Here is a 10,413-nt window from a genome sequence, read left to right on the forward strand (position 1 = left end):
CATCATGAATAGATAGGGAAGAATTACCTACTGTACCTGTACCTATTATCTTTCCTTTTTGATTACCTCCAAAGCCAACAGATCCTCCTTCTTTCATAGTCAGCTTAGAAAATAGTTGTTTGTCACCAGTCATATGCCTTGAACATCCACTATCCAAATACCATGAGTGATTCATGATACTTCTTTGAGTGGTAGGCTGTATGAGAAACAACTTTAATCATTGCGATAGAACTCTTCATCAAGGTTAATGATAAAGTCATCCCAGTATTCTTCCTCTTCATTTTCCAAGTTCTGATTGTTAACTTGAGAACTTGTCAACCATTGGTCTAGGACATAAGCCCTTCTTCCTTTGCATAAGACTTGTTTCCACACTCTAGGTAGGACATATCCTTTCCTAGTTGGTAAATCTGAATGGTACATAATTTCAGCTTTTGGTACCCATCTTCTGGGTCCACGCTTGTTAGTCCACAAATGCTTACTATGTTGTCTAGTGTTAGAGAAAGATCTTGGTTTGGAATAATAACCTTTTTGAAATCTTTTCTTTGTTTGAAATCTGTTATTTTTCCAAGATTTGGATTGTTTATGATTCCAGGGTTTGTATTTATCATCAATCCTATGTTCTGATTGATTATATCTACTGACTCTAGAATCATAAATAACCTGAGTCTTGTACTTCATCTGAGATTTGGAGTTTGAATTTTTTCTTTTAAAAACATCTGATCTCTTAGATTGACTAGCTTCAGGTACTGAAGTTCCTTTGGATCCAGAATTTGAAGTCTCAGATGTTGGAGCTTTCAGAACATCTGAACTAATGTTATCAGGTTCTGAACAACTTCTATCTTCTGAACTTTTCTTTCCAGATCCTGAGGAACTAGGTTCCTCTGAGCTGTCAGCTTCTAAATCACTCAGATCATCAATGTCATTTTCACAAATGCCAGGATTCTTTCCCTCTTCACTTGGTGGAACAACATAATAAACCCAAGATTTTCCAACCTTTTTGGCAAAGGTCTTCAGCTTTGAATATGTTCTACCATATTCATAGCCAAGTCCTTCTCCTCTATGTCTCAAAACATTATAAATTCTATTAGCAGCTTTGCTCTTCCCAAGGTTGAGATGCACAAACTGTTGAAGAGCTATTTCCTGCTCATCAATAGGTTTGTGACAAACAGCACAACCTTTTTCAAAGTCATTTACTCTATTCAGAGTTTCTTGATATAGACCTTGAAAATGTTCTGCTTGTTCAGTCAGAGTGTTAAGCTTTTCTTGTAAAACTTTTTGTTTACTTAACACTCTGAGATGTTTCTCAATGACCTTGTTAAGTGCAGTTATTAGTTGAGATTTAGAGCAGTCAGAAAATACCTCATCAGTTACTTCTGAATCTGATTCTGATTCATCGTCTGAGTCTATATCTGAGTCAGTTGAAGCCATCAGGGCTAGATTTGCCTCTTCTTCTTCCTCAACTTCTTCCTCAGATGATAGCTCTTCAAAGGTAGCCATCAGACTCTTTCTCAATTTACTCTTGAATTGTTGCTTCTTTGAGCTGTATCTTTTGCTTTTGTCTTTAGCAGACATTTCTGGACAGTCAGCAATAAAGTGTCCTGGCTTCTTACAGTTGAAGCAGTTCTTCTGATCATCCTTTTTGCTGACAAAATTTCTGGAGCTGTTACCTCTGAAATTTCTTTTGTTAAATCTGTTCCATTGCTGAAACTTGGTGAATAAGGCAAACTCATCCTCATTCATCTCATCCTCTTGACCATCAGCAGAAGATTCTTCTTCAATATCAAGAAGCTGAGTCTTAAGAGCCTTAGAAGTAGTCCTAGTTGACTGTAAAGCCACTGACTTGGACTTCTTCTTAGTTTCTGAGTCAGCATCTAGAACCATCTCATGGCTTCTGAGATTGCTTATCAGAGCTTCAAGACTCAGAGTTTTGAGATTTTGAGCTTCCTCTATTGCAGTGACCTTGGGTCTCCAAGCAATAGGAAGACTTCTCAGAATCTTCTGAACATGGTCATAGGTGGAATAACTTCTCTTAAGAGCTTTAAGACCAGATACAAGGATTTGAAACCTTGTAAACATAGTCTCAATGTTCTCATCTTGTTGCATAGTGAATAGTTCATATTGCCTTATCAGAAGACTAGCTTTAGCCTCTTGAACCTTTTCATTACCATCATAGGTAGCACACATAGAATCAAAGATAGATTTAGCAGTAGACTTGTCCTCTATTCTGACATAATCTTCATGTCTAATAGCACCAACAACAATGTCCTTTACTCTATGATGCTTAGTGTAGGTTTTTAAGTTAGCTGGTGTGAGTAACTTTCTATGCTCAATGGACAACCTTCCATGTTCATTTAAGTTTTCAAAAGTTACTCCCAGCTCAACCAAATCCCACAACTCATGATCAATAGCAGTAATATTGCTATACAGTCTTTCCTTCCACCACTCAAATAATGATGCATCACCATTGAATATAGGGGCTTTTCTATTGCCACTATGTTCATGTGATTCATTACTTAAGTAGTCATAACCAAAGGCATTTCTGGGACCACCACCAGCACCACTGGCCTCACCGGTTCTAGTGCTACTATCGTCTTCTCCAGACATAGTGTTCTCACAAGATCTTTACTGTCTCACTGTTAAGTGAAAGTAACAGACCAGAGCTCTGATACCAATTGAAGGTGTGAAAACACAAGAAGGGGGGGTTGAATTGTGTTTTAGCCAAGTTAAAACTTTTTCAAGTTCTTAACTCAACTACGTTAGCAGCGGATAAATAACACAAACAAAAGCAAGATAGAGAGAGAGAGAGATCACACAAGCAATTTATACTGGTTCCTCTCACAAAACGAGAGTAGTCCAGTCCCCTTGCACTTCCAAGGGATTTCACTATAATCACACAAGATTACACCTGCTCAAGCACACAAGCAAGAGACTTCTCAACAATGCTCAAGCACACAAGCTTAAGACTTCACACTTAAGCACACAAGCTTAAGTTTCCTCAAGTAATAGTAAAGTATATAAAAATATACAAGTGCTCTTAAATGAACCTAAAGAGAGCAAATACAATTAGTACAGAGTATTTGACTAAAGTGCAAAAACACTTGATGAGAGGTTCAGAGCTTGTATACACAAAGTTCAGAGTTTGTTCAGCGCACGTTCAATCCTTGATAATTGTATATTTATTGCAGCTTATCCTTCTAGTATATATATCACCAGAAAAGAGTCGTTGCAAAAAGAACCGTTGGAGTTGATAATCTTTTGTCTTCAAGCAGTCTGTCTTGATGCAGTTTGGTTGTATCCAAAACTAAGAAAGAGTTTCAGGTACTTTGACTACAGCAGAGAAGACTTTCCTTATTCAGCTAACAAAACTGAAGACCCACGTTCTCAAGTTAGAACAGACAAACAGAGGGTAGCTGAACTGATCAGGCTTGAAAGGTCCTTTTCTTCATTGGTAGAAGAGTTGACTTGCAAAGGGAATCTTCACAGATATCAAAATGATCTTCAGAGGTTGATGACGCTTTAGTCACTCAAGAAGTTCTGAAGACTTCATCCTCTGAAGGTTGTAACTTCTGAAGTCCAACATCTTCTGAGCGCTTGTGAACTTCTGAATTCACATCCTCTGAACTTCACTCAGAGCTTATATGATGCTTATATCTGCGCACTTAAAATAAATTTTTAGTCCTTCCAATTGTTAATTAATACTTTGTTATCTGTAAGACCCGTAATTTCGCAGTTTATTTTGTGTAAGGAAAATAAATATTGGATAAAAGTTTTAGGGTTTTTGTTTAAGTCGTTTGTACGTATCGTTGTAATAACGGCATTTTTGCTGAGTTTAAGTCTGTTTTGTACTCGTGCGCTGAAAAGGCACAGACTTTTGGGCTGTAATCCTCTTTTATGTATGAGAAGGTTTATGCAAATTCAGAATGACGAGTTTTGGATTATTCTCGCTTTTGGAAAAACGAGTAGAAATTTTACCCGCTGACGTAAAATTTTACGGTTTCTGAATTCAGTAGAATTTTGGGTGGAAGTTTTATATATCTGCGCGAGTTAGGATATGTCCTGAGAATAATATCCGAGAGTGTTAGGAAGTGCCTTAGACACCTCTAGACCTTTGTTGATAGGTTTAGTTTCGTTAAGATATTTTGGGAGAAACTTATGCTTTGTCCGCTCACTATTTTAGGAAGCGAGAAAGCGTAGAATAGTGCGAGAACGTATTTGTTTGGAAGCTTGCCGAGGTAAGGGCACCTTTTTCTTAAATCCTGTCGATAATATGTGTTGTATGCTTGTTGTTGTTTATGCACTGGCCGTGAGTGCTTGGTATGATTCGTGTGATGTATTCTCGATATGAGATCGTGATGAATACTTGTTTTGTTGTTTTACATATTATGTGAATATGTATGTTGGCGTGTTGTTGTGGAATATTACATGTTATGTGAATATGTAACTGTTTGCAGGAGCATATGTGAACGTGTATGTCAGTGACGACTGCACGGGGTAAGTCAGTGAAGACTGCCCTATGTATGTGGAAAGAAAATAATATGCTCATGCATTCATAGTCGTGTAAGTCAGTGACGACTGCACGGGGTGTGTCAGATGGGACCACCTAATCCTACGGGATTTATTGAGTCGGTGTTTGTCAGTGACGACTGCACCCTTTTAGTAGGAGTGACCCTACGACTCGCTGCGGTGAGGTTAAATTCCGGAATTCATGCATGTGACTTAACCAGTGACGGTTATTTCACAGTGGTAACCAGTGACGGTTATCACGTTCATTCATTAGAGGTTTTGCATTAGGCTATGTGTGCACTTTATTTATTATTCTTGGTGTTGAGAATATGTTTGACGTTTACTCGCTTTCCGTTTTGGTACTTGGCAATTGGTATGTGTATTTGGTATTTTTATACTTGTTTCCAGTTGGTGACCCTTGCTTTGTATGTGATACATGAACGGGTTATCCCCCACCTTAGATGACGGAGAGCCTAGCGAGACTGTGGGTCATGTGGATGGCGAGGACTTCGTGGACTATCCCGGAGTGTAGAGAGTAGCGCTTGTTAGGCTACATTTTTGGTTAGGCTTAGGGCCTAGTTTGTATTTTGGATGACTGTATGTCTTATACATTAATACTCAGACATGTTTAGTGCCTTTTGGCCTTGTGATATATTCGGTTCATAACTCGTGTCTTTTGGTTGATGAACTTAATGTATCCGCCGTATGTAAATTATTCAGGTACACACTTTGCTTCGCGGAAGCCCTGTAGTATAATATTTTGATATTATATTTATATTCCATTGAATGATGAATTGTCGAGATAGCTAAGGGCGTTCACGCGCGCCATTTTTATTTAGCGTGTTGTTTTAAAAAAAAAATTAAAATAATACCCCTTTTTATGCTTTGAAAAACGGGGTGTTACATTATCATCAAAACCTTTATAGATTTAGGGGCAAACATTTTTAAATCAATTTTGTTCCAACATAGTGTCATTATCATAGGATAAGATAAACCATTGACAAACTGTTATAAGATATGTTGATTGTTGGATTACCTAACAACTCTATCTACATCAACATCAACTCTGTTGCTATTTTTGATATCAAAAAAAGTAAACTTGAGAAGATCTCCAGCTGAGAAGTAATTATCCATGTTGAATTTATGCCATTGTATAGATACTCCAATTCTCGAATTCCATTTCCCCCTTGCCTTTGAATAATTTCGACCAAATGAGGTTCAGCGACCGGACCTTCAAGCACCAGATAATTATGAAAAGAAGTGATATAGTCACCTAACCACTTGTTGAAAACCTGTCAAATATGGTTGAAGGTAAACAACACGCATAAGTATTAATGTGTAACAGTATAAATAAAGAAGTTTAATAACAGGAAAATACCTAACTAATTTGTCTCTTGATCCAATTGAGTTATTTGATAAAAGAATCTCAAATGTTAATGGTTCACTGAGTTTAGTAGACAGGGAGTGAAATGAAGGAAATTCATTAGTTGGAATTGGTCCTGTCAAAGGAAGCAGCAGTTGGAACATACTATCACCGTAATACACCATATTAATCTCATGATATTGGAACTGCAACTCAAAGTGTTCACGAAGTTCTGTCCATCCATCTGTTATTAGAGGTTTTCGAAGAGATTGATTCCAAGATAGCAAATGTAAGTGGTTGCCCGCATAAACTTTCCATTGTTGATGCAACTCATCGGAGTACTTATGAACAAACACAGGATCAATCTCACCAAATGGCTGCAACAATGAAAGATTAAAGTTCTGATAATTTCGTATAAATGTGCTTAGATAATGAAAGAAAAATAAAAAACTAAGAAAACATAGAACTTACATCATCTTTGACATGTATTGTGGTGAAAATGCATTTTTGCAACCTGCCACCAAGACTTGTAGTGCTATCTGCATAAGAACTTGCAGCCATGTATGATCTGCTAAAGTCAGTGCAAAACAATGTAGGATATATTGAAATGAAATCAATTTGATATATAGATGAGTGTGTTAGTCCACTTACACTATGAGTAGTTGAAGGTTGGTCCAGCCAATTTAATGTTGGAAGTTGTTTCTAATGAATGTGCTACAAAACTACTTACCCATGCAATAACTATCCAATAGTTACTTGCAGTAAAAAACAATAATATAAATATAATACTGCATAGGTAAATTAAAACAAATATATATTAAAATTAAGATAAAGTAGCATTATAGTTCAAACTGAAACCACCAAATGACTGCAGCACTTGGAACTGATTACAAATTCACTCCCCTAATTAAAAACCATACTTAAAGGCACCCTGCCATTAGGCCACTAAACAACAATACTTAAGCAAGATACTAATCTATCAAAATGCAACTTAAACATAGTCCTAATTAAAGGTCTACTGCCACTGGGCCATCAAAATTTATTACATAAATATTACTAATACAGCATTTTACTAATTCTGACACCTTCATATGAGGCTTAAATCTTCTCAATCTTCACCGCCCTTTTCAACAACTTGATAGGAGCATTTTCATCTTCAACATCTCGATCTTCATGTTGAGGGGACACTCTCTTAGGAACAATTTTCTTTCGCTGTCAAGATGGCCTAACAGAGGCTGAAGCTGTCTGGCTCAAATCATCAATAACAGCAGCAGATTGTTGAGACTTCGCAGCTCCAGCAGAGTTGATTCGATTCACAGATCCAACAGAGTTGATTGGCTTTGCATTATCATCAGGTTGAATTGGCTTCACACCATCAACAACGGTATTCGGGTTGACAACAGCAGCAGATGAAATATGTTTCACCTTAGAGGATGTATTTGGCTTAATACAAAGAGGAGTATTATCAAAATCATCGCCAAGATTAACAACAGCTGATGAAAATTTTATCATCAAATCTTGTGATACGTCAACAGTTGACCGCTCAACAATCAAACCTTTTGACTTGTCAGAATCTCCACTAAAGTTTTCAAACTCCTAATATAGACGCCATATGTTATCAACGTAATCAAAGGTAATCAATATCAAAATATAGAACTATAACATATTAATCCTAAGTAAGTAAATCAATTAAAATAATCTTAATTAATGTGATCAATGACTGGAACCATACGTATTGTATATTATTAACTACACTATTTTACCTCAGAAAGGACGTTTGACGACCCAACTACATAATCATCTTTCCCCTTTTCCAGCAAAGTACTCAAAGATCCACCCTCCTACAAAAGTGGAAATGAAAAAATTATTACATGTCTATTGTAGACGCATGAGAGAAATAAAAGTTTAAAATAGGATAACAGGATAAATGCATACATTTGTATTTTTAAGATACACAGCATCCTCATTATCCCACTTGTCCTTAAATTGCTTAATTATACCCTCATCGGTACAAATCTTTCTTACACAGAAAGATTGCTCAAACCTAGGATTCTGAAAAGGTTTAGCTTCAACTTTAAAAAGCCAAGTTTGATCAATCAGTGTCTCATCAATTTCAGGTGGAACAATTCTTTCACCAACATCCTACATAATAAAATTATGACGTTGATTAAATTATCCAAAAAGAAATTAATATTTAAACAATAATAATAAAAATTGAAACTAACATTTTCTCCATTTCGAACCATATCAGCACAAGACATATTGAATATGGAACTTGCTTCCTTGTCAAAGATCACAAAAATGGCAGAATCAGTATCATCCATGACTCTGACTTTGACACAAAACCTGTGTAATAATCGAACAGTAAGTATTATAAGATAAACATTAAATAATATAATTGAATCAAGCAAACAAATTCGCCATATTTATTTCCTTACCTAGGAACAACCTTTGAAACATGCCTGTTACACTTTTCACAATACCACATCTTTGAATCCGGCACAACAGCCTTGCCGCACAAACATGATGTATACCAATAACTATTGGGATTTAAAGTCCTCTTAACAGTTGCAGCAACAACATGTGATGATTCCTTTACAACAACAAATCAGAAGCAGAGGTTTATAAACAAACTAAATATAGTTAATAAACAACTTCATTGCATGTTAAGTTTGTCTAAATGCTTACAGTTGTAGCATCCTTGAGACCTTGCAAGGTAATCCTTGGAGTAATGTGCAGAAACTCATCAAGTGGTTGAACACTTGACTCTGTGCTAACTTGAGTAAAGGTCAATGGAGACGGATTCTCATCAGAACCATTGAGACTAATAAACAACATAAACAAAAACCCAAGTCACCACAGCCATTATAAATCATAAGATTATAAAAAATTAACAAAAAATCAAAGATAACAAAGCATTGCGAAGTTGAGGACACACCTTGCCCTTAAGGCTACACTTTCGTCACAAGTTGGGTTAAATATCAAAACAGAACAATTCATGCAATTCTGGATATGTATCTTGTCTACAATTTCCCAATCAATAACTTCAGATTTAAGAAGAAACAACATATATATATTTTTAGAAAACAAAAGTATTATTCTTATTAGTTACAAAATAAATAAGTGATATAAATAAAGTTAATGTTTATTATCACCTTGGAAGATCTTAGCCTTAGCAAGCTGAACAATAACCACAGCATTGGTTAGATCACCAGCTCCAACAAAGGTATTAAGTTCATCAACATATGGACCAAAAAGTGTACATTGAAGTTTATGCCTAATGAAAAAAAACCAAAATCCATTAAATAAAAACCTAATTAAATAAATGATATAGACACATTGCCTAAACAGTTTATGAAAGTGAATCCTAAGGTAACATCATACCCATCAGCTTCCAATGCAATGACATTCAGCTTCGTTGTACTACCATTCTGATTAGTGATCCCACGTTCTTGCCCAATCTCAGTCAAGAAACCAATAACATCTGACATCAAGTATTTAAAAAAGTGTAGTGTTAATAGCTTAATAAACACATCAAAACCTGAATTAAAATGTATAGAATGAAACTGACCAAGTAAAAAATCAGTGTCATAACAACCCCCCAAAATATCAGCAATCGGAACAAAGGTAAATGGAGACTTCAAAATATCACAGTTGGACAGCCTCTGAACCAATGAGCCAAACTGAAAGTTCAGTTTGTAAGGATGATGTGTTGTCCTATAAGCTCCAGTATTAGCTGCCACACCAAGATTTTCAAAAGAATAAACTTTTCCCTCGATTAACTCATGTTTAAATTTGTAAATCAGAGTTTTTTTAATAGTGGCATGAATCTTAGCACCATCTGAATCCATTAACACCATTTCAATAGAAAAAGGAACATTAACTCGATTAAAATCATTCACTTGCCAAAGTCTTATGACCTTAGCCTGAAAATTCCAAGTTGCCCTATCAGAGTTGATTTCATCAATGTTTGAAAACATATTACGATTATCAACAGTCAAAGCCATTTCAAAAAGAGGGAAGACAGTGCAGAATTTTAAGCAAGAATTTTTTTTTTTTTTGTAAAAGGGTTATCAAAAATAACTGAAAGTTTATAAAAGCAAATTATTGTAGATTAAAAAAATTTTAAAAAACAGATAGAGGCACATATGTTGGCTGCGGTGTGATTTCAACAATGAACAAACATCCATTTAAATAGCAAGAACACAGAAACCCTAAAAATATAAACAAATATTAAAATCCACAACATATTGAAGGCGGGGGATTTGAATTTCGTAATTACCTTAGGGTTGTGGCTTGAAATCAACACATTGGAGGGAAAATTGCTTTCCATAGAGATTTGAGTCGAAATCTGCAGTAGGGTTTTTTGATGAAGCACGGATATGGCAAGTTTTGAGCATCGGAGAAAGGGTAGATGAAAAGGGGACAAACTTGAGAGCCAAAATTGGTTTATGTTTGAATGAGGACCAAGGACAGCATGAGCTTGCATCGATTTGGATTTTACTTTTGTTTTTGATTAAATTTTTTCAATCTTGTTAACCAAAAGT

General features: G+C 35.8%; 2 protein-coding genes and 1 long non-coding RNA gene across 3 annotated transcripts; all 3 read right to left on the reverse strand.

Moving 5' to 3' along the window:
* Positions 1-5,552: 5,552 nt before the first annotated feature.
* Positions 5,553-6,929, reverse strand: LOC123886530. Its single transcript, XM_045935840.1, has 3 exons — positions 6,338-6,929; positions 5,887-6,243; positions 5,553-5,795 (listed from the first exon to the last, which is right to left on the reverse strand). Exons 1-3 carry the CDS (start codon positions 6,425-6,427, stop codon positions 5,553-5,555), a joined length of 690 nt encoding a protein of 229 aa, XP_045791796.1. The 5' UTR covers positions 6,428-6,929.
* Positions 6,930-7,081: 152 nt separating this feature from the next.
* On the reverse strand, positions 7,082-9,873 carry LOC123886531 (replication factor A protein 1-like). The gene is made up of 10 exons (XM_045935841.1): positions 9,438-9,873; positions 9,251-9,350; positions 9,022-9,143; positions 8,805-8,910; positions 8,555-8,690; positions 8,305-8,459; positions 8,092-8,212; positions 7,802-8,008; positions 7,630-7,707; positions 7,082-7,462 (listed from the first exon to the last, which is right to left on the reverse strand). Exons 1-10 carry the CDS (start codon positions 9,871-9,873, stop codon positions 7,082-7,084), a joined length of 1,842 nt encoding a protein of 613 aa, XP_045791797.1.
* On the reverse strand, positions 7,430-7,922 carry LOC123883804. The gene is made up of 3 exons (XR_006800463.1): positions 7,802-7,922; positions 7,630-7,707; positions 7,430-7,462 (listed from the first exon to the last, which is right to left on the reverse strand). It is a non-coding gene; the product is annotated as an uncharacterized LOC123883804 (long non-coding RNA).
* Positions 9,874-10,413: the final 540 nt, after the last annotated feature.

The sequence above is a fragment of the Trifolium pratense genome, linkage group LG5, assembly GCF_020283565.1.
Source record: "Trifolium pratense cultivar HEN17-A07 linkage group LG5, ARS_RC_1.1, whole genome shotgun sequence".
Classification (NCBI taxonomy): Eukaryota; Viridiplantae; Streptophyta; class Magnoliopsida; order Fabales; family Fabaceae; genus Trifolium; species Trifolium pratense.

Excerpts from the sequence above, each read along its gene's own strand:
- LOC123886530 (XM_045935840.1), bottom strand. The coding sequence starts at position 6,427 with ATGGCTGCAAGTTCTTATGCAGATAGCACTACAAGTCTTGGTGGCAGG. Across the intron at positions 6,244-6,337 it reads CAATACATGTCAAAGATGAT|CCATTTGGTGAGATTGATCC; the intron begins GTAAGTTCTATG and ends TCATTGTTGCAG. Across the intron at positions 5,796-5,886 it reads TTGGATCAAGAGACAAATTA|GTTTTCAACAAGTGGTTAGG; the intron begins GTTAGGTATTTT and ends CATATTTGACAG.
- LOC123886531 (XM_045935841.1), bottom strand. The coding sequence starts at position 9,873 with ATGGCTTTGACTGTTGATAATCGTAATATGTTTTCAAACATTGATGAA. Across the intron at positions 8,691-8,804 it reads AGTGTAGCCTTAAGGGCAAG|TCTCAATGGTTCTGATGAGA; the intron begins GTGTGTCCTCAA and ends GTTGTTTATTAG. Across the intron at positions 7,463-7,629 it reads CGTCAAACGTCCTTTCTGAG|GAGTTTGAAAACTTTAGTGG; the intron begins GTAAAATAGTGT and ends CGTCTATATTAG.